This window comes from Patiria miniata, unplaced genomic scaffold, assembly GCF_015706575.1.
Source record: "Patiria miniata isolate m_02_andy unplaced genomic scaffold, ASM1570657v1 HiC_scaffold_24, whole genome shotgun sequence".
In the NCBI taxonomy this organism is placed as follows: domain Eukaryota; kingdom Metazoa; phylum Echinodermata; class Asteroidea; order Valvatida; family Asterinidae; genus Patiria; species Patiria miniata.
The window spans coordinates 6,894,632-6,918,720 of NW_024037063.1; the positions used below are offsets into that span (position 1 = coordinate 6,894,632).

General features: G+C 39.9%; 1 protein-coding gene and 1 long non-coding RNA gene across 2 annotated transcripts; one reads left to right on the top strand and one right to left on the bottom strand.

The window, feature by feature from the left end:
- Positions 1 to 6,538: 6,538 nt before the first annotated feature.
- LOC119731531 lies at positions 6,539 to 9,119 on the top strand. The gene is made up of 3 exons (XR_005271462.1): positions 6,539 to 8,388; positions 8,623 to 8,739; positions 8,934 to 9,119. It is a non-coding gene; the product is annotated as an uncharacterized LOC119731531 (long non-coding RNA).
- Positions 9,120 to 15,343: 6,224 nt separating this feature from the next.
- On the bottom strand, positions 15,344 to 22,564 carry LOC119732589 (muscarinic acetylcholine receptor M3-like). Its single transcript, XM_038206159.1, has one exon. It carries the CDS (start codon positions 22,139 to 22,141, stop codon positions 19,640 to 19,642), a length of 2,502 nt encoding a protein of 833 aa, XP_038062087.1. The 5' UTR covers positions 22,142 to 22,564; the 3' UTR covers positions 15,344 to 19,639.
- Positions 22,565 to 24,089: the final 1,525 nt, after the last annotated feature.

A 24,089-nucleotide genomic window follows, 5' to 3' on the forward strand; every position in this document is an offset into this window, starting at 1 on the left:
TTCGAGTTTACTTTCAAAATGCTCCTATTTTGACCAGAACTAATTTCCTGGGCTGAAATTCGGACTTAATATCCCTTATGATAATATACAAATGTACTTCAATTTGTGATGGATCAACACACCTTGGAAATTCCTAATTTTTGAGTAAACTATGACCCATATCTATTGCGTGATAACCCTGTGGAGACGTATTCACCTATGGAAATTGCTCCGTGGAGACGTATACAATCTTGTGTTCCCTATTATGCACATGTCTCCACAGGGTACCGTGTACCAGATCACAGAAACCGAATGTGTTTACTGACGTTAAGTATGGAGTTTAACATCTTCCATAGGGCCAACCTCGTGCTTCACCAATAGAGGGCGGGCCAGGACAGCAGTGGGCGGTATCATTAGACGCAATAAAGTTGCGTTCCCCTTCTGCCGGGCACACGACGTTTTTTTAACGTTAACCCTTTCGGCATCAGGGGGCCGGGCCACAACCCCCCTCCCCCTCCGGCCCACAATGCAACAGTTTATATTTACAATTACTGCTAGATCTAACAAAAATCTGCTAAATCACCCAGAATGAGCCTACACTAAACATTAAAAACAATTATACTCACATATACGATTTTCTCTTTGAAAAGCAACAAGGAAATAAAATGTAAAAAATATAATTTTTTTTAAGCAGTCTGTCAAGTCTAGCCGAAAATCGGTTAAAAATCTTGTGCGGCACAAATGTACACCATTTTCGCCTGCTCAATTTTTTTAACCAGACTCCTTCGTCCAATCAAATTAGCTAGATTGACGAGAAGACGTCACCAACATACTTCTGACCAATGAGAGACCGGCCACGCGAGCCACGCGTGCTACGTCACGGATACTTCCTGGAACGCCCTCCCGTCTTATAAAAATAGGGCATTATTTCCCGAAACTGATGCTACTCCATCTGGAAATGAAAACTATTCCATCATATTTGTTACTTTTTCTGTAATTGACAATTTCCATATGTGATGTAATTTTTGGCATTATGTTTTATATGTATAAGTGGAAAAATTTAGAATGCGGAGAATTAAACACTGAGTACTTCTGCCCAAGGCCGCGCAAAGACCAGTACGGAGCAACAGCCAACGATATAAAACATGACACTTTTCACCTCCATATCATTACGCAATGGAAAATTACCGAGAACGGGGCCGGGTCAACGGACACTGTACTGGCGCAGGCAGCTCGCAATGTCTTCCCGCTATTTTTGGACAGTCACCAAAAAATTTCCTCAAATTTCACAAGCACAACTTGATACTTTAACCTCCGAGTCTGCCGTCCAGCTTCAAGCCTCCAACGCGGAAACTTGTACACCATACCCTGGAGTCTTCATGGGTGCAAAAAACATCAAATTTGATGCTTGGAGTCTCGCAAATCGACCAGAAAACCGGCCTCGTGTACGGGGTCACTGCAAAGCTTCGAAGCAGACATGTTGCGTCGTCGTCACCCATATTGAAAGGCTGACTTGAACTTTGCTGTAGGCCTACAGAACTTGTCATAACGTTTGTTTTATAGAACTGAACTGGACTTCGCAAAGCATTCCTTTGAATGCTCATTTTGTGCTGAACTGAACTGAATGGACACATGGAATTTTTGTGAACTCATAATTTTGTCGAATGATCTGAATGACGTTTATGGAATATACTGAAGTCAAGCTTTTGGAGTTCGTCGGGGTAAGTCCAACTTTAATCAAGGAACTATCGAGGTGAGCGAAAATTTATCTTCTCCACCCGTCACACAGAACCAAAAGAGGAAAAAGCGTCCCAATATTCTGCACTATGAGCAATATGGTATATGATATATCTGCCTGCATTTTAGACTTCATTTCGAAGAAAGATGGAGTCAGAAAATATCCATTCTTTTCTTTGACTTTGATCCTTGAATCGCATTTAAGTAAAATAAAAATGTAAATGCTATCTGCAATATGCATAATGTATTGCATTCTGTACATGACGTTGTATTTTGCATTGTTGAATATTGTGCGACACAATTCTGCAATTCTCTTTAATTAGCTAAAAAAATTGGAATATCGACAAGCACGAATTAATCATGTGTGTTTGTTGCCAACGAAATCGCGTCCATTTTAGCCTACATTGAGTTAGTCTTTTTCATTGCTGAATAACCTATTGTACGTTGAAATTTCATTCCTGTAGGCGAAAGCCCTTTTGATTCAGAGTAATTAGCATGTGAATACCTGCCAATTTGTTTGTCAAAATCATACATGCACATGCCTTTTTGTGCATTGCGCATTTCACGCATTGTGTCAAAAGCTAACTCGTGGTGCGAATCTGCACGTGGGCCGCTCGTGGCCGGCGGAGTGTGGGCGTGGTAATAGATTACGGTGATTCTTATTGGTTGAAAAGTTGAAAGGCCGCGCGCGCGGTATGCGGCCAGGTGCACCGTTTTTGCTACACTTTCAAAGACATTCCAGCAAGGCAGGGGCTTATAGAGATTTACTCAAAAGTTGGAGTAAACATGTTTAGATTTTCGTTGGAGGGTTCCTTGGAATTAGGATCGCCTTTTTGTTATGATTGTATTAACATCACAGGTTTAAATTTACCAGAACAAATAGTTTCGAACTTTTATGTAATTATTTAAGGATGAAATGGAAAACCTGAACACCATAAAGGAGTCAACAACGGAGCCAACGGATTTTATCATAAACCTGAATTTATTTAATGTAAGCACATTATTAAGAGTATTATAGGGCGGCATTCCAATGGACCAAAATCAGTGTTTTTGGACAATGTAAATTTATATAAATTGCTCAAAATAATTAACTTTACACCATTAGCTTCAGGGTAATTTGTATATTATAAATATTACTATAAGTTCAAGAGGACAGCAGAAGAAAAATAATTAGAGCTGCATTATTATGATTATGATTGTATAAATAGAGATGTTATAACAGATAGCCGACGGAATTATTTGAAACTCAGATGAATTGGAGAAGACCTGCTGTTGCGATCGAGACCAGCGAAATTCGAAGTTTGGAAAAAGGCAAATAAGGCAAAGTTATGATTGTATTAAATGAATGCTTACGGTTCAGGTTAAGGCGTAGGATTAAGGCGGGGTAGGTTGGGGTATAGGCACATGGCGCGTGTAGGCAGCCGAGCACACAAGCAGCAGCGTAAGGGAGCTTGACCTGGCACAGCCATGGTGTAAAAATTAACTTACAAAAATATTTAACAAAACAATTTAAAAATTACCTTTTTGGGGCACAGTAACAATCGTCGGGCAAATCGTAGCTTGATCCTTAAAAAAATAAAAAATAAACAGTAGTCAATTAAAAATCTGCATCGAGGTAGTGCATTGTAATGGAAAAATACAATGTTATTAATATTATAAAATTTCTTTTTAATATCAATTTTGGTTTTTGAAATAAGTAGACACATGTTACTGAGCTCTAAGATTACATGGGTTGATGGGCATCCGTCATTTGAAAAAAAAATAGGAGGACATCGTTGGGGTAGTTTTCGCAATGTTATAATTGCATGTATGATATCGTCTTACTGAGAAAGTGTTCTTGGTGATATCTTGTAGGTGAGATGCCGTCTTCCCGAGAAAAAAATGTTTTCCGGGTTGATGATATCTTGTAAATAAGACATCGTCTTCCCGAGATAATGTCATCACGGGTAGGTGATATCTTGTTTGTAGGGTGAGATGTTGTCTTCTCGAGAAAAAATCTCTGGTCGATGATATCTTGTAGGTGAAATATCCTCTTCCCAAGAAAGAAAACATTTCTCGGGTTGAAGATATCGTGTTGGTCAGATGTCATCTTCTCGAGAACAAAATGTATCTCCGGTAGATGATGTCTTGTAGGTTAGATATCGTTTTTCCGAGATAATATTTCATCACGGATTGGTGATATCTTTTAGGTGAGATGTCGTCTTCTCGAGGAAATAAAATATTTTTCGGGTTGACTATATCTTTAGGGTGAGATGTTATCTTCTCGAGAAAATGAAATATTTTTCGGGTTGATGGTATCTTGTAGGATATCGTCTTCCTGAGAAGATTATTCACTGGTTGACGATATCTTAATTTTCATATTTTCCGATACCAAATCAGTTAATTATTCATTAAAACGGATGATAGATGTCTACCTAATTCCATGATAAAAAAAAATGCTCAACTCATAGCTACTACGGAGCTCTTTAAAATATAATTATTGTAAAAAAAAAAGTAATAAGTCTTTTACTGAATCAAAATCATTAAAACAGCTTTTCTAACTGGAAAATAATATAAAAATGTATGCCCGAAGTTTTAAATCTTAAGATCAGAAAAACTCGATGAAGTTTCCTGTTTTGAGGGACACCAATTAATAAAAATGAAGGCAAAGCTATATATGAAGCCAAAATAAAATATAAAAATTAAAGTGCATAAAGAGCAGGTGGTAATAAAATAATAATACATCAAAAAATAAAATCTAGGAAGCTTTAGCGTGCTGCAAAAAGCGAGCAAATAGCAGCTTGCGAGACAATTAGGAACTTTGGGAATCGGGGAGGGAACGAACGTATTTAATTTATACCAACGTTATCCTGACAATGCCTTTGTGCATTGGCAATAATAACGCCAGTTGAAGTATGAAGAAAATTAAGTTTTAACGTTTGGGATTTTATTTGAATAATAAACTGAAGAATCAGCGATGAAGACGGACCCTCGGAGATGTTATCATGTCAACAGAAATCAATGTCAATGGCATTGCCTGCGGCCGCATCACAACCATAATAGTTAACTGATTATTTTTGTGCAAAGCCGAAGGACTTATATACCTTGAAGAAATAATGGTGTAAAGATGTTCATTATGCATTCCTTATCAAACTTTTGCGAAATAAGTCTGTAAACTGTTGTGTTGAATAATGTCCATTGGAATACCGCCCTCTAGAGGTTAAAGTATATGATTGAGAAAGACGACACCCTTGATGGGTGCTACTATTGAGAAAAGCGACACCCTTGATGGGTGCTACCATAATCTCACCCTTGATGAGTGCTACATTTGAGAAATACAACACCCTTAATGTTACCATTGAGAAGGACGACACCCTTGATGGGTGCTACTATAACACCCTTGATGGGTGCTACTATAACACCCTTGATGGGTGCTACCATAATCTCACCCTTGATGGGTGCTACCATAATCTCACCCTTGATGAGTGATACTTTGAGAAATACAACACCCTTAATGTTTATAAATTATAATTAATTATTATTATTATAATTATTATTATTATAAATTATTATTATGGGTGCTACTAACACCCTTGATGGGTGCTACTATTGAGAAGGACGACACCCTTGATGGGTGCTACTATTGAGAAGGACGACACCCTTGATGGGTGCTACTATTGAGAAGAACGACACCCTTGATGGGTGCTACACCATGTACTGTATTGATTAACACGACATACTTGATGGGCAACACCCTTGACGGGTGCTACTAGTGAGAAGAACGACACCCTTGATGGGTGCTACACGACACCCTTGATGGGTGGTACTATAAGGCAACACCCTTGATGGGTGCTACTATTGAGAAGAACGACACCCTTGATAGAATTATTAATGTATAAAGTTGTAAAACCAGTTAAAAATAATAATACATTTTCCAAGGAACCTCTCCGCACGATTAATAGTTCATCAGACACAATCTTACCAAGCACCAGATGGGAAAGGAATAAAAATATCCCGCCGCTTGGATGTGCAAATAAATTTGAAATAATTTGTTTCTTAATGCCAACGTGTTTGGGTGTCAGTAATGCACGATTCCGAAAATAATCACGTATTCGAAATGAGCACTAGCGCGCTCTCGGTTCGATTGAAAACGTCTTTCAAAAAAGATAACGTACGAAATTAAAAGGCAAGAATCTTCAAAGGAAAAATAAATCAATGAGAAATTCTAGGAGCGTAAAAGTGAAAACGAAAAAAAAATCTAAATGTTAATCATTTTGTTCGATAAGAGTAGACGATGGATATCGACCTGCGGGTATATTAAAACAGCAAATGTATCGTTCGTTAACGATTACGAGTGAGTTCGTGTTGAGTTTGAGAGTCAACAAAGTTAGCGTCAATCATTAAATGTCGTCAATCATTTGTTCGATTTGTGAATCGGAAGAAAATAAGACATGGACCTGCGGGTATGGATTGAAACAACAAATATATCGTTCGTTCACGATTAACGAGTTCGCGTTGAGTTCGAGTGCGAACAAAGTTAGCGTCAATCATTATATCTTGTCAAGCATTTGTCAATTATTTGACCGATTAGTGTATAGGAAGAAAATAAGACGGTGTATATCGACCCGCAGGTATATTAAAACAACAAGTGTATCGTTCGTTGATTACGAGTTCGAGTTTGAGTTCAAGTGCGAACCAAGTTCGTGTTCGAGCTCGAGTGCGAACAAAGTTAAAAGAGTACTAGTAACGTATAAGAACGAAATATGTACACGACTATGAGTGTCTGCAGAATAATTGATTGGGCCATGTGAAATTATGATTGGGCCATGCATGTGTATGAATGGGCCAACTGCTAAACTACGTAGCACCTGCTATCTAGGAAGGATTTTTTATGTCGAAATCATGATGGGGCCATGTGTAGTAAATCGTTCTGCTTCTCTTCCAATTTGCACCATCTGTACATTTTTGTTTTATCATGTCTACTGCTTGACATTTAAAGACAATCATTGTGAGCTGTAGTAGGGTCAATGTTTGTACGGAATATTTTTTTCCGTTTGTAACAATTCGTGTTAGATATTTAGGGCCATGTGTACGAATCAAACTTTTTGAAATTCTAGTCGCGTCTATCATGCATTTTCTCGTCGTTCCATATTGATTGTCATTGTGAAAAAAAAATCCTAGGGCCATGTGTACAAACCTGTCATCGCCGTTTTGAAGATATTTCTGCCAGACCCAATTTTTCTTGCGTTATCTTCTGTACTAATGTGACAGATTATTTACAGGATTCCAGGGCCATGTGAACATGTCTTACTTTGTTTTTGTAAAAAGTCTTTCCAATTTATTATGCGAAATTATTTAGGGCCATGTGAAGTAGTGTAGAGATCTTCTATTCCTCCGTTCTGTAGAAATTTCTGCAATTTTCTTGAAAGCTGCTTGTGCATTCATCCCGTCTTAAGTGCGAATCATCGTGTCATATACTCTAGGGTCATGTGTTAAGTATCCATAGCTATTTTGAAGCTTAAAACAGCCCAAATGTTGGATCTAAGTTTTCTTGTATACTCTGTATTCCTCACCTGTTGTAACTTCACCGTGGTTAATGGAGTGAAATATTCTATAGGGCCATGTTTAAGAATCTACTATATTTGTCCATGTGACAAAAAATTTCTTGGAGATCTATTGTTTAAAAAAGCTCTACATGTAAAGGGCCATGTGCAGATCTTACAGATTCATTGAAACATGTAGCGGTCGTGAAACGTAATCAGAATGATGGTTTCAACGACTCCACGATTATTTTGTGACATGAAATAGTCTCTGATCCTTGTCGAAATGTGTCTTACGGACATGAAGTATTGTTTGTGATTTGTTCTTCAATAATATCCTATTCGCAAAGATCGATAATTGCCTTTTGTGTTAGGGCCATTGTGTCAATTTTGTTTATTGAAAATCAGGTGTAATGACACCTGTAGAGTCGGATACACTTTGTAATCGCTCTGTAAAGTGTATAGCCTGAATTTACAGGATGAAACAATGTGCATTAATTAATTTAACAACCACAACACCAGTGGAGGATTTGATCGATGGTAAATTTGAATTCTGATAAGTCCGATCACAGCTGGTCGGCAATGTGAATGTTGTTTCCCTTTGAACCGCGTTGCGCGTCAGTGGATGCGCGTTGCTTTGCGCAAACTGGAATATCATCTTCGCGACCAGCAGGCCAAATTATCTATTTAGAATAAACTAAGCTTTCATTCTCAACGGTTGAATCCATTACAGTGGTCAGGTAAGGGCCACAAAATGGATTATTTTCACTGTTTGTATGTAAGATACTTTGCATCATTAGGCTTAGAGATCTAAGTAGCGTAGACCTAAACTAAGTTTCCCTTTTTTCTCTCCCTATGGTTGTATCTTTATAGTGGTCAGGTAAGGACTACTAATATATACGTTTCCTTCTCTTTATACCACAGCACCGGTCACAAATTTGATCAGGAATCCACTGTAAATTGTAGTAACAAAACCTAGCTCCGCTAGGAAGACTTCTTTTATTTTCAGCAACTTGCAATTAGATTAGGAGGACCGGCAAGCCAGAGTGCTCATGTCAGGAGCTGATGACACGAAGGAACCGGAAGCAGGGAGGAGGAGCACCGGGTGGCTGGATGACCCTGCTTGCCGGGCATCCCATTACTGATTTCCCAGGTAAAAATATTAATGTTATTTTCCTTTCGAACAATGTCTTAGCGTGTTTTAAATTGTTCTGATTATTTTGTCTGCGATTAATGATACCTTTTTTAATATACAATAAATCTAGAGGAAAATCAATTTAATGTGAAATTAATAATCACTTAACAACTTCACAAAAACAAGAGCAACAGCCGCATACTTTGTCCCGCACTTATTTTCTTACATGTGTTCCTTCTAATCTTCTGGCAGAGATGACGGTCTGCAAGATACAATCACTTCTGAATCCCAAGGAGCCGGAAGCAGGGAGGAGTACCGACGGAAGGACTGATGACCTGCTTGCAGGGCAAGTCTTCACCAATTCTTGAGGTAATTTAGCAAAAGGGATTTAGATGTATTTTCATTTATTCATTTTCTATTTTTGTCTTAGTCTTCGGGAAGTGGCATTTCGAACTTTTTATGACAATCTTTTCACTCTGATAGTTGGGTTGTGCTTCGAATGTGAAATATGTAATATAATAGTAATGTAATATAATAAGGGCCTATTTCTTTTATCTTTGCAGATTCCTCTTGTTTGTGTAAGCAGCAGAGACGATGACAATATACATAACGGAGTGCAGTTGCTCACCAAGGCAGGAACACGGATTTTAGCAACATTCGACTGAGTTTTACACTAGCTAGCTCCTGAAAGTTCCCATAAGTTTCTCTTAAAAAGTCGTCACATTTTAATAATCCGAGGGATGTATAAAGACACCATCCCATTCAATATCCTTCCGACAACCTACTGGATAAATTCAAAAAGCTGTATATGTCAATTTTATATATTTTGTATTGGCGAAGTAAAACATGTTTCTCGTCCCCGCGCGCTTCCTTTTTGGAGGCCGCCTGGATTTTTTTTTATTATTTTAGTAAAAAATAGCAAAAAAGTCCACAAATTCATCGGAAAATAAATACCAATACCAATACAACTTTAAGGCCAAAAAAAAGTCTCCGGTTTCTGGTATGCGCGCGCGTCGCCGTAGCCATGCGCGTCGGCAAAATGAAAAAGGTTTTTTTTTCCATGAAAGATGATGTCTCAAAACCGCCAAACTCACTGGTTTGACTGGAATCCTGCTGCTGCACAATTTTAACGTGTTTTTAGATGGGGTTATGACCGAGAATAAGCTTTATGTGGCCTCTCTGGTCTCCCATAATATTTGCACTAAGTTTAGTCGGGCACCATTTGCAGTCATCAGCCGACATTTGAAGCAAAAAAAAAAACAGGTAAAAAAAAAACAAAAGCCGCGTCGCCGCACCACTTTTGGGGCAAGCTCCATACCAGAAACCGGAGACTTTTTTTGGCCTAAATGACATTGTAAATATGTTCAATGTCCAACTTGTCTTTCATTTTAAAAGTGTCTTTGAAAAGTGGAATACCAACGGTTGCAGGAAATTTTAAAGTGGCGGCCATCTTGAAAAAAAAATAAAAAATGAAAATAAAAAGCCCCGCTTCCTCCTTTTTTCAAAAACCCCGGACGAGAAACATGTTTTTTTTTATTCGGTCATATTTTCTTTTTTAATATATTTCAGATTTTCTCTTACAGTCAGTGGTTTCATACCACTATCGTGATCTTTAGTCAATGTTGAAATGATTTGAAACCAACTTGTAGAGATTTATGAAAGTGTTTCGGACTGACGAAACGGTTTGACGGTCAGTCGTTGTAGCGCCCTCACTTAGTGTGGAATGTAAGTGCATGTATAACGAAGAAATAGAGACCACAGAGGGCGCTGTTCTAATAACTACGATTTACACTGTTCATCTGTCTATATAAAGGCAAAGTCACAAGAGCACATTGAATATTCGCAGGCAACTTGGAGGCAAACAAAATAAGAAATACAAGCTGAAGGAACCCTAATAAAGAACAATGTATCCCAACAATGTTCAAATTCCTTTAAACGGTACAAGGCATTAAATATCGACTGTCATTTCTTCTTGGTTACTGCCCAGAACAATGAAGTTGTGTCATGGACCACATGACTTTCTAATGCAGATAAATCTAATGCAATAATTTACACGCAATTTGGCTGTCAAAAATGTTAACCAAGTAATCGCCTTCGCAAATTCAGGCCTGATCTACTGTAGGCCTACGCTACTTTAGTTTCATCAAGTGACACAGAAGGTTAATGACTTGTTGAGAACAACTTCATCAAACGTTAAGACGATATCTTGCCTGACACTCTTAACTATAGAGGGAGCTATATGTATGCAATGCAATGCTTTGTCAATATCAGAATGGGCCTTGCAATTAAATATACTACAGCTACTATTCGCACCGTTGTAATTACAACTTATGAATATTTTACTATTTCAGCAAAACGATCTCCCTCATGAATGATACATCTTCAGTGTGAAATATAAATGACCCAGGAACAGAAGTGTTGGAAATCCGCGGCTTTTTTGGCAGTTCCGAAGGTCGTGGCTTTGATCAATTTTTAACGATGCTTCCTGGGTCTTCATCGCAGTCTCTCTTTGAGTTTGTGCCGTGCAAGCACAGTGCAAAATAGCACTTTATTGCAGTCCGAGAACGGACACCTGTCCAGCGATTGTTCGTTGGAAAACTGCCAAGCTTGCTCAGCTCAGCCTAACGAAGACAGTGACCCTGTCTATCCGATCGAAAACATGTCTGCCCAATGCTGAAGTGGAGATAATTCATACTGCTGGATGCATGGCTTCATTAGGATTATAAAATCATGAGGTTTTGGTCCAATTAGTGGTGAAGCTTGATTGCTTGACGCAGGTTCTGACGTGCATGTGGACCTTTGCAATCCATACATTTCTATCTAATGAGGACACAACATGTACATCTTTCGCAATTAATTTTGTTACAACAAAATCTCTGGGTTGTCAGTTTTTGGCGCCGGGTTTGGATCGGCTTTATGTTCCAAAAGCGTGTGATCTAGTATCAACCCTCTATAGATATTAGTTGAATTGGCTAAACTAGCAAGCACAACATTCTATTCAGTTGATTCAGAAGCAGTTTACTCATTTTGTCTACACAATGGGACAGATGTAGCCAAATCATTGGTGTTACAGGTAATCCTATACGATAGCACTGCTGGGGAGGACGTCGGGGAGTCAGCCAGTTAGCCAGGCGGGGGGAGTCAGTCGGGGAGTCAGTCAGTCAGGCGGGGAGGGGAGGCCATTGGGGAGCCTCAGTCAGTCAGTCAGTCGTGGTGTCTGTCTCTGTGTGTCTGTGGTGTCTGTCTGTTAGATAGGCATAAATAGGACATCACGCTGTCCCTCAGGGGCCAGCACCAATTCGCAGCCGCATGCTTAACACTTAATTATAGGTTTTCCCGGACAATTTCGGAAAATGTGTACACGAATTTGTAAAAGAAGCATTCGTTTTCGTGCGAAATAGAATGAACGTTCCAAATCACTGTTTCCATTTAACAAATGATAATTCTTTTTCCGTGAAGGTGCATTCAGTCGTAAAAAAATCAGCGTACGATTTCCCGAATGTGCACTGCATTGAGTGTATTGACATTTCATTTTAGCGCGAAATCGAAGGCACATCCGCAATCCTGTTTTCCTTTTAATTTATCATCAATCTTTTTCGCTAAATGTGCAACCGATTTCCCTCGCAGTGTTATTTAACGTATGCCTGGTCAAGCATTGGAATTCATTTATGTGTTAAAGTAACATTTGAGGAATGGTTGATTAAATGATTGAATTTTTGAATATTCAAAAAGTCTCCATGCAGATCCCATGTAACATGACACGTGATGTGTCCCTTTACCGTCTCAATAATATGGCTACGAGATTATTTTGAGTGACTTCATATTGGTCATATTCATATCATTTTCACATTTCATTTGCCTACATTTCACATAGGCCTTTGTGTATATAAGAACAAACACATTAATAATCAATAAGGCATACATTGATTAATTAATGAATCATTAATTAATGAATCAAAGTTGTATCATGTATAGGCCTGTATAATTTATTTAAATTGAATGCAGAAAATGCGAATTTAAATTGAAACAAATGAAAAAGAATGTTAAATTCAGCCTGTGTCACAATAGACAATCGAATTTCTGCGAATTGGATTGCACATTCTTAATAATCGGCAACGCATACATCAAACCGAAAACCTAATCACGTATTTGTAATCCCTTAAATGAAACGTTATGCACATTCATTCATTTGAATGATGCAAAATGAAATCAAATGCTAGTTATTGTGAAAATGAAACCAGGATGTACGTCGTTCTCAAAATCAACGCCAAATTGAATTTATGTTTTACAAATTCAAACGCACATTTTCCGAAATTGTCCAGGAAAACCTATATTATAAAAGGTCGCCAAAAGGTTTTCACCCTAACCAATCTATAGGCCTACTTACTGAATTGTTATACACAAGTTGAGTGTACTTTTGACAAAATTGATCGCAATTTGTCTGCGAAGGCCGCTCTGAAAACCCATCAGCCCTCCACTTCCGAGTTCCATGGAAAGCAGGAAGATTTCAATAAAACATGGCTGAACTCAGGAAATAAAATCTTGAAATTTAATTTTCGGGATACAAGGTGTAAATTGCGGTTCCGTAGGTTGTGAATTACCTGATGCCGATCCCAGAGTTGTAATTGATATTTCTCATGTCATCACTCTGACTCTAGAACCTTGTGGTGCTTAATGATTCTGACCGACACAGCTCAAGCTACGAGGTGAGGCATTTCCAGGGAAAACACCAATCAACAATAAGGGTCAAGGTTATGATTAAAAAAATATCTGTGGAAATTAACCGTCTAATTATGCATGGTGAACGTTAAATGTCTGCATATTATCTTTGTTTGTCCTGCTTTTGTTCATGTTTGACACCTTATAAGTGGAACATAGCCTGGCTTGCATTCTTCGACATATTGCTTTGTGTATCATGTTGTTTCCTTTTTGCTAAAACGATGAAAACTTCATTGCACTCTTCTCTCTGTTTTGTCAATAGACATTATACATAATGACGTCGTGCTTCGTTTACATGTTCGCTTTCCTATGGGAACTTGGCTCACCTAGTCCTATAATGAAGCGCACATGTAAACAAAGTGTTGTGTCGCTATATTTCAGGCTATTCCTGATCATGCATCCTACGCAGATTCCTTTCATTCATTATGCTCACCTTGTGGTCGTAATCCCTTCCCCCACCCCCAACCCACCTCCACCCAACACCCCCTCCCCCAAAAAGGTTGAAGAATGAACCCACTACCCATTTCACTTAAATATGACAGTAGCTGATTCATCAAATTTCCTTGAACTTAAAAATAAATGAGCTCCTCATTTATTCCTATGAATAAGTCAATGAGTTTTTCCTTCTTACGGATGAGGCAATACGTAATACGCGATAGGACGGATGGGATCTCTGTCATGGGTGTGATTGTAACCTGATATAATGAGGAGTTGACACCGAGTTTGGCAAGTATGGGCAAGTGATGAGCCATATCTCTTTCTCGATGGATCTACAACAGGAAGACGTTTCGTAGAAGCTAGGACGGTCCATACAGCCTTGTGATCTTTTGGCCCATGACGCGGTTCGTTATGCCCATCCCTCAGCAACCCCACACAGGACTATCAAGATGTATGAGGATTTTTTTCTTGTCTTGAGGATATTTAATGCTGTTGGCTTATGAATTTTTCAGCATCGGTCGGATAGTGTGGCGAGGCAGAGAGGGAAAACAGACAGGCTGGGCAGGTTGAGAACAGCTGAGGCCGGGATTAAAGGGAATTGTCTGACAAGACATTTGTGCTACTCCGTTTACTTCTTTAAATTAAGGTTGAAAATGTTGGCTAAAAAAACAGCTTCCATTTCTTCAGTCCTGTCAAAGTTGGCTGTCCCTATCTGGAGCCGGGGTGAGCATTTCCCCAAAGTAAATTGTTGTTGATGTATTGTCTGCTTATATCTCTAAGATTTGCAAACATCGACAAATAAAACTACCAAGTTTTTACGAAATACCTTACTAGGATGTTGGTAAATGACAGTCTAAAGCATCCTGTAAAATTGTGGTACCTGGTGTCAAGTCATTTTCAAGAAAATAATATTTTTGTATACATTTCCAACAATGGTCGGCCGACCACCGTTGGAAAAACCTAACTATTTTTTAACTACTGCTCCAGATTTACAATTTCTTTCAGTCCAAGTTTTGTTTGCTATTGGTTACATGTTCTTGAACGGATGCAGGCCAGCTGGACTGGTTCCCTCACCTTACAATTTTTTGACATCTATAAATTGATCCATTTTATCTTTAGTGGAGTCAGGGAACAAGACTACTTAAACATTTTTGTTTTTCTTGGTTTTTTAAGCATTTTCGGACACAAAACTTCAAACATGTCAGTTAAACAATATTTGATCTATTATACTAACCCCTAATATAGTTCGTTTCTGAAAATTACAGCAAAAGCCAATGATGTACATTCCCTTTAACAGTAGCAGGCACAATGCTTCCGTGAGTGCACCGTGATAGCGTAGCACTGAGTACTCGTGCATTCTTGATCGTTCAGTTTGCGCGTCACCATCACGCCTTTTCAGTTTCAACCAGGGGAATCAATGCAAGTTTTACTGCCGTTTATACGTTTGCTTTCACAGTTTCGATAAATTCTATTTTATCGGAATTTAATCAGTGTTTGGCTGGCCAGCAAGTTTGTCTGTCTGTTTGTTTATTTGTCGTTTTGCTGGCGGGCTAGCTGGCTAGCTTCTTTAATTCCATCGCAAGTTGATGTTCATTGAATTTCATGCAAGTCACGTTGCCTCGGAGATGCTCAAAAACATTTACATAACCAATTTCATGGCTTCGGTGGCCAAACCGTCGGAAAATATCCCCGAGCCCGGGGGTGGGAAACAAGGGGGGAGATCACGTGATGCATGTTTCCTCCAAAGACGCCAAAATAAAACGACCTCTTCACCACAGACACTTTTTTTTCTCACCGTACGGCAATACTTCCATGATTTCTTTTTTATTTTCAGCATACCGCACACATTCCCGCGCTGCGGGCGATGTCTCGTCTTCGATTTCAAAAACTGAAGAGAAAAAAGCGGTTTGCTTTTTTAGTCTTACATATTTGGATAGGAAGAGGCAGTGAAAATAAACCAAGAATATAATTTACTTCGGCTTGATATCTCTTCGTCAACATTCGCCAACACAATCATGACACAAGATTAATTTCACAAAATAGAGAGAGATTGGGTTGGAGCCGTCCACCATGAAAAGCCTAAGGCGACCAAACAGGAACTGAGATTGAAAATCGGTCATATTATTCCCTTTTTTGTTGTTAATAAATCCGTCCAAAATTAAACCTCAACATGAAGCAACCCAATGAAACTTCAGTAATTGTTCCAGCTAGCAGTAGTTCTTGTTATAGATTACGTTCAATTTTATCACTGATAATGTGATACATTTTCACCGAAAATTTCGGAAGAATAATCATCAGATCATTCACCACAAAGTTATTCGAAACAAATCCCTCTTTAAATGTTGGTAAAATTAATGTTAGCCGTACGTTCGTTTCATAAAAAAAACCATGAAAAATTCTCGCGAGGTTGGGAAGTCTCCTATCGGCATTATTAAATTTATGAATTTCACACGCAGAGGTAATTTATTTCAGTTTTTTGTTGTCAGCTTAATGCACGCCCCAGTAAGCAAGCAACTTATTCATAGTGTTTAAACATTGGGAGACTTAATTATCGGATTGAATGACGTAACAATTATTAAGTGAAGCGTTCACTTTGCATCCATCATGATTAAGGAGTTTAGAAAGAATTCTAAGGAGTAAATGTTCAAAATATTACTTAAGAAATAAAGCCAAAACTGAAGGACTATCACTCTTAAGGAAATCATTTCAATAATCACGTCCGATGTCTGTAAGTAACGGACCTCACATGTGATTTGAAAACAACCAAAATATGTTACTTTATTAACCTAATAAACGAAGAAATTCGAACAAAATACACAGAGGTAGAGATGGTGCATAAAATCAAATGAATTAGTTATGTCATAAATTATTTGTATTAAACATGTCAGTGAAATCGTAGCTTAATCATCTTACACAAATTACACACATCAAAACAAAGGACTTAAGTTAAAGTAACATCTGACAACACCTGCAAACGCAATAAAATAACCATGACAGTTTTTTCCCCCATCTCAATCCGGAAAGTGCATTGCACCGAACCTTTATACTTCCAAGATTTCATTTTCTGCCTTGCTCTATAGTGTGTGTAGCTTGGACTAAATATAGCATTGCTTTGCAACGCGTGTCTTGTAGGATTTTTTTTTTTGAGGAAACAGTCCTGCATAATTCCCCCCCCCCCCCTTCAAAAAGAAAAACAAACAATTTCTGACAGGGAATACAGTACTACGTTGAAGTGATAATTGCACGAACAAAAAAAATTACTTAGATGACAAGTATAATCGTCAACAAAACAACAAATGAACTTAATTCTCACATTCAGTCAAAGACAACAAAAAAGGGATAGAAGCGTCTCAAATTACTTCAAGTACTTTAGAAATTATTTATTAGTTTTGTTTGACGATCACCGTGGATTTCTTAAGACTTTCTCAAGTTTCAATACAATTTTTCTTAGTGCACCAAATCGCTAAAATTCTCTTCTAAAATTGGGCAAATTGCAAGAATTTTAAGTGCAAAAGCAACCTTGTCGTTACTTTCCATAATTATTCCAAAGACAGTGAACCTTTATCTTTTGTTCAAATATTACTCGTTGTTTTGGGGAAAATATCGTTAGCAGTCAGTCTATCGACTAGTTTTCTTGGTATTTTTTTTCCAAGCGAGACTTTTTACTCGAGATTACATTGAACATCGAATTGATCTTAAGTCCACAACAAAACAAAACTTTCAGGTCTTAAGAAAGATTTCAAGAGAAAAACAGTTATAACATTCATCACCGTAACTTCATCATTCTGCATCTTTGGTTGCTTATGAAAATTATTATAATACTGCTTTGCCGTTTTTATAAATATTTATTAAATTACACATTAAATTACATCAAGTAACAATGATTACCTTATAAGTACATCAATACTGCAAGGTATGTCATTATGCATTGGCCTTGCTCTCCAGCCGCAAATCTGTTTTTGCAATTCTGTGAGCAATAATTGCACGCCTGGCAATTTGCGACAAAATTATGACGCCCGTAAGCGAGGCTACAGGGCGAGTCGTGATGAATAATTCTCAGTAGAATTTCGGTACAAAAAGTCAGTATTACATTTTTAAGTCGTGATGTGCTATACACGTCCAGTTCCCTGCACTTTTGCCACTCAGTGTGTAATGTGTGCACATTGTGCCCTCAGGCTGTGAATAAAATGAAACATGATACATCAGATTTATGACTCACGTCTTGTGAATAATACACTTTCATCAGTACTCCTTTATCAATTGACTTTATAAAGCGTTCGTCGAGAAAACAAAAGCTCCGACTTAAAATAGAAGTCCCGTCTCTGAACAATGCATCGCTATCATCATCGTGCACACGAGCCTTGAATGACTAGCACAAAACATCTTTTCACAACTTCAACCTTAGGCTTCAAGTTACATTTTCAGTTTTGTTTGATATAAAACTATGCCCCAATTGAACAGTCAAATACGAGTGGATATAGACGTATGATAATTTAATCTTTTCGTCATGTCTGTATATTATTTGTATGTGTAGGGCTGTCCGTACAGGGCTGTCCGTCCGTACTTGTTTTTGTCTGTTTTTGTGACTATCGTCAAGATGTATCATTGTTCCGTAAATTTCCTATTTTTGTACCAGTCTTTTGCAGAGTCCGTTAGTTGGTCTGTTCGTTTGTGCGTCTGTCCTTGTTTCGTCAAAGAAAATCCTTTCATTCATGTATCACAGAAGCAAACGTTGTCTATAAGGTATGGTTGAGCAAAGCATGTCTAAATTCTTTGTCAATCGTCGGAGAATTAAACAATAATCATCAGAGATTAAAAATAATTCAGATTTACCGAAAAATAGTCGTGGCTGGTTTGGTAGTCAGGTCGTCTGCATGGTCATCAATTGGTCAAGTCAAACGTCCGTCTGTCCATCCCTATTTCACCAGAAATTAAGTCTAGATTTTTTTAAAAATTCGATTTTCGAACAAGATACAAAAAGACTACTTTCACTACAAAGGAAGACTATAATTATGAATACATAACGTGCTTCAGTTTGCCATTAACCATGCGCTGCATGTTCTCATAATGTGCGAATGTTTATAAATTCCTCGAACTTTCTACTCATCACTACATTACCAATGCGTCCTCGGAGTACAAAAATTTACGACTGTGTAATGTGCTACGAAATTCCAGAAATTGTTCCATGTTACAAACATGCCAATCAGAATTGCCCCCACAGACGGAGCAAAATTCTGAAAAAAAATCTTGGTCCTTAGGAAAACAAAAAAAAGGATACAAATCCAACATTTACATATTATGGAAGGAGTAAACGGTTTAAAATTATCTTTTTCGTCACACAAGCTAACACTGAGTTAAGTAGCTCCTCGCAAGACCATTGCTTGAACCCAGTAAGGTAATTCAAACCAGATGTTTTCCACTAGGTTTATGATTTAAGTGCATGGCAATTGTGTAGTATTTCTGTTTGAGAACATTTTACAACATAAATGACTGTTGAAATGTGTAGTTACAAATCAATCTTAAAACATCAGCACTTATCTACTTATTCAAAAAGAAGTAGACAATTGGTGGAACAACATCGCAAATTAAAACGCCATTCAGTTTATCCATTAAGTGTGTTATTTTCAAATGGCTCTTTGAAGCAAAAAGCAACTGACCACATTGATACAAAATGCAAGTCAAGAGGGTTTTCAACCCTTGGAAAAACTGAGAAATTATTCAGTGTTCTGTCAGTGAATCTAGAAAAATTTTGCAATTGGAATTTTAAAATCAGCACTACCATCATCAACATTTTTACACAACTAAAAATGTTTTAAAAATTTGCTGTTAAATTCTGCTCAATTTCTTACATTGTTTCGGTGGATGCAGTGAGGGGAATTCTTCATTGTTGATAATTTCATTCTTCAATCTGTGCTTCGCAAAAGGATCGTTAGGGATTGAAATTTGTGATGAAGAAGTTTCGTTTTGTTCAGAATTTAATCATGGCGGATAGCTTTTTACCACTGCTCTCCTTACATCAAGATAACGTGAAATTTTGAGGAGTTGGTGAGATTGACTATGGATGAAAATTGTGAATGTTATGTAACTGGCCTTTAGTACTTTTCTAATTTTTTTAAATCATAGATGGTGGAACAACCGGGCAACCCCGGGGGGTCTCCTCCCTATTACGACACGGGAATAGAGTTCGCTTACAGGCGCGCTGAAACCTGGGATTGAACAATGCGAAGAGGATAGGGTTACATAATGAATGGGTGTAACCAAGAAACACAGCAATTGTCATGGCTGTGACGTCACCACACTTCGGACAGAAAGCATAGATGAGAACCTGGAGGAAGTAAGGTGTCCAGCAAGCAAGGAGACAGGCGAGGATGAAGCCGAGCTGTTTGGCTGCCTTGTCTTGCTTCTTGAGCAACGTCAGTGCTTTGTTGCCACGCCCACTGATGGCGCTGAAAGAGTTACTTACGGAGGTCCGGACCCTGGACGTTAGTGCCCCCATGGTGGCGCTGTCGATGGGGAAAGAAAGAGACGCCCTGCGTTCCTTCTTGGTGGCAGTCACGCCCAAGCTGCCTGGTCGACGAAAGCCACAGTCGCTGGCATAACCACTGTCGCTACGTGGTCCAGTGATCAGGTCTAAGGAGTACGAAGCCCGCGTGTTCTGACGTCTCTGAGTCATCAGGCGGTTACTCTGGAAGCTGTCCCGGTAGAAGGAGCCGGTACCACCGGAGGATTTCCTCTGAACGTTGAGCAAACTCTCCGTGTCTCCGCCTTCCTCCTTGCGCGCCAGGCGCGGTGAGGCTCGGCGAATCATCTCGCTGGAGTTGGCCCGTAGCCGCGCGAGGGCGCCCTCCCCAGAGTCCGCTCTCTTCCTTTTGACAGCTGTCGCCATGTCCGGTAACGGGTCCACATCATCGTCGTCGTCGTCGTTTTCCTCGGCTGCCATGGCATCCTCCGGAGTCTGGTCGGTGTCGTCGGGTTCTGAGCCTGGTTCGTCCACGCATATAGGCGGTGAGCTCCATCTCTTCTGGATGTCAAGCGGTACATCAGGTGAGAGAACCTGTAGGAAATTGGTGTTGATAGTCTCGGGAACGGTGCCGATACTGAGATGGTTAGATCCCGTAGGACTCCGCTCCTTCGGTGAGGAGCTCATCAGACCTATAGTGGGAGAACTGTTCTTTCTCCTGGGTGAGATGGTACCTGCCATTTCCTGGGAGTGATGTGATGACCCGTTGTCTGTGCCTTTCCTGTCTTCACTCGCTATCGATTTGTTGGACTTGGAGCTACACCAGCTTCCATCCCGTTCACGAATCACGTCCATGCTGGCCTCGATCCCAGCCAGAATCCGCGGCACCTTAATCGTCGGCATGACACCGAGCGCCTCCAAGGCATTCGCAGGATTTTTAGTGATCCTGCCTTTAAAGATGTCGTCCACGGATCGTGCATGCACGTGCAACTTGTTGACCATGTTGTTCACGCCTACCTTAGTTTGGTGATGGGATCGACTACTGCTGAACGTGTCTTGTTCTTCATTAGTCTCTGAACTGAAGGGATCGTTCTCGCAAGATTCGTTCACTCCTTCCTTTTCCTCATCAATACTCTCGTAGCGTTTCAGGTGTGTGCCTGGGCAGTATCCTTTCTTCTTCCTCACCATGGCGGTCAGATGTCTCTCCCCACGCTCCCTGCATATCGTTTTCTCGTAGATGTTTCTCAGCCGCTGTAACTCCTGCTCGCTGATGAAACCCTGTTGGTTCATATCACTCCCTCGCTTGGACCCTCCCAACCGATTGGACATGTTACTGGCGATGCTGGACCGGCCCAGATCCATTTTGTGCCGGCGGTGTATCGCCCTGAATATACGCGAATAAATTGCACATAGAAGCGTGAGGGGAATGAAGTATATGAAAACTGCACTAGCAACCATCAGCCACGCACTGGAGCCGAAACACACGAAACGAGTCTTGGTTGGTACAAAGACACCTTTAAAGGCGTAGGGCCAGATGGCAGCAGGTACGATGGTGAGAGCAAGGGCTAAGCCCCAAACCAGAGCAATAAGGATCAGGGCTCGTCTCTTAGTCCGTTGTCGCATGTACTTCATGGGTGATGTAATTGACCAGAAGCGATCCAAGTTGAGCAAGACGAGATTGAGAATGCTTGAAGAGGTCATGAGAAAGTCCAATGTCACCCAGACACTGTGTGCTGGGATGTGTTCATGCCACTGCTCTGATACGTGGACATCGAGCGCGTAGAAGGGTACTACCAGCAAGCCTACCAGGAGATCCGCCGTGGCTAAGCTCATGGCAAAACAGTTACTGACCGTGTGAAGCGTGCGGTCGGCCCGTATGACATGAATGACCAACGCGTTGCTTAGCACTGTGCCGAAACTCAACAGAGCCACTAGGAACGACAGCGACACGACGACAGGCGTGTAGCCCTCCGTGTCCGGGTCAATCTGCAGGATGTTGACATTGTTGCCCGACAAGCCATTGCCACACGACGTGGACACGGTTGACAGTGCTGTCGTGACGGTCACATTGTAGCCGTCAGAATTAACCGGCGATTCGATGGCTATTTCAAACTGTGACGGCACGGAGTCGTTGACGATAATGTCTTGTGCCATAGTGCATGGATCAATCCCTTAGTACACAGTCCTGTGTGCTCGATAACACAAGCTCAGCTGTAGATAGAGTAGAGCCGAAGCATAAACGGACAAGGAGTCCCATGGTTCTCAGTGTGAGATGTCCCTGCCTAGTTCCTCTCAGTCTAAGTCCCTTGACTCATCCGCTGAGAACACGATCACATCTTGGGAATATAAAGGCTCGGGGGCTGCAGCTGAAGTGTATGTATATGCAAGCTCGCAGGTTTCATCTACCGCAAGGCACTGAGATGTATCTACAGCCGACTTGTAGTTTAGCTTTGCAGCACGCTGTCTGGTTGGCTGACTCGTAGCAGGGTGGGCGGGATTCAAACTGACAACCCACGGCTGCCTGGGATCACTTACTGAGTGCGCCGCAGAGTTTGCACTGACTAAAATAAAATACACCAGCGGAAGTGCCTTGATAATGTGCGTGTGTGTATACAGTGTATTGGCTGTGACTGCGCGCGCCGCGCGACCTGAGCACGCGCATCGCTAATGAGCAGAATTATTGCGAGCTAAAAATAGCCACGACTTGGCAAAGAAAAGGAGCATGGGGACCTCGCTGCAAGCCAGCAGCGCGCGAAGGCCGACATCGGCAACCCAGTCACGAGATAGGCGGGTCTATTGTCTGTGCTGTAGGGGCTGTGTATTCCATCGAGTGGATGCCTGCAATTTCTCACTGGTTGCTGGATGATAAGCGTCTGCTCCCGCGGATGACCAAATGACCGATGAAATATTTCGCGCGTTTTTTCTCTGCTGTCATTTATCACCAGAGCAAATGCACTGTGTATAATGCCACTGGGCTAAGAACATGCATATGTGGGTTGAGGAATAAATAGAAGACTCCACAAAACATAAAAAAGAGACACTGAAATATCAAAATGTAATCAATTATGTGTCACGGTAAAATACAGTTTGCACGCTAGCAAAGCTAAAGGCATCTGATTTCATTAAAATGTACTCCGTCATCCAACTTTTGGAGCGGGCTTGAAAGATCCCCCCCCCCAAAAAAATACATCGTTCATAATTACAACCAACCGCTTCATACATCATATACCTATTGCTAATAAGTTAATCTCAATTGTGGAATATTTTGTTTTAGATAAAGTGCATTATTTGGGACAGAGGATTCCGATGGCCATTATCACAATAGTGACTAAGCTCTGAAACCTTTTTAATGAATTACTCATTCACTTATAGTTTTCTGAGCAGTATCTTTCTGATATGTCTATGTGTGTCTGATTTGCTATAATTATTCCTCAAAACCTTTCGAATGTTCGGTGACTATGCAAGTCGCTAATTCCTTTCTGTCTTTAGGTACCAAATCGAAAACACGTGGTAAACGTGGTCTCGCGAGATTTGAGTCTCTTTTATATAAACGTTTAAAGGGCTAGATATCCGTGAAACGAAAATATTTTGTGCCTTAAGTTGGGCAGAAATAGACACCCTTTTTAACATCACATTTTTCATCTTTTCCAACCTCTACATCTGTTGCAATATGAAAATCTTGATTTTTTGTCGTCATTTTAGGTACTCAAGTTTCATTGGGGCAAAGAACAAAAGCCTAGTTATTTGCTTTACCTCGTTAAAGTTGGTAAGAGTGTGTAAAATTGAGAATTATTGATCTCAGCTTCTGGAGGCATTCAGCCGTGGCACTCATGAGGTTACATTATGCATGGGTTGTTTTTTTTTTTAACCTAACTGCTTCCTAGCCTTTTATGTAGCTTGCATACACGGACATACACCTGCTCGCAAAAAATCTAAACATTCAAATTAAAGTACCGGTTCAGAGAACGATTAATGATTTCCTCAATAAGAAATCAGTTCCATGAAAATGCACCTCCAGACATGCCTCTTTTAAAATCCAATACACAACTGGTAATTGACTTATCAACCTCATAAATCCAGCCAAATATTGTACTTGTAAATA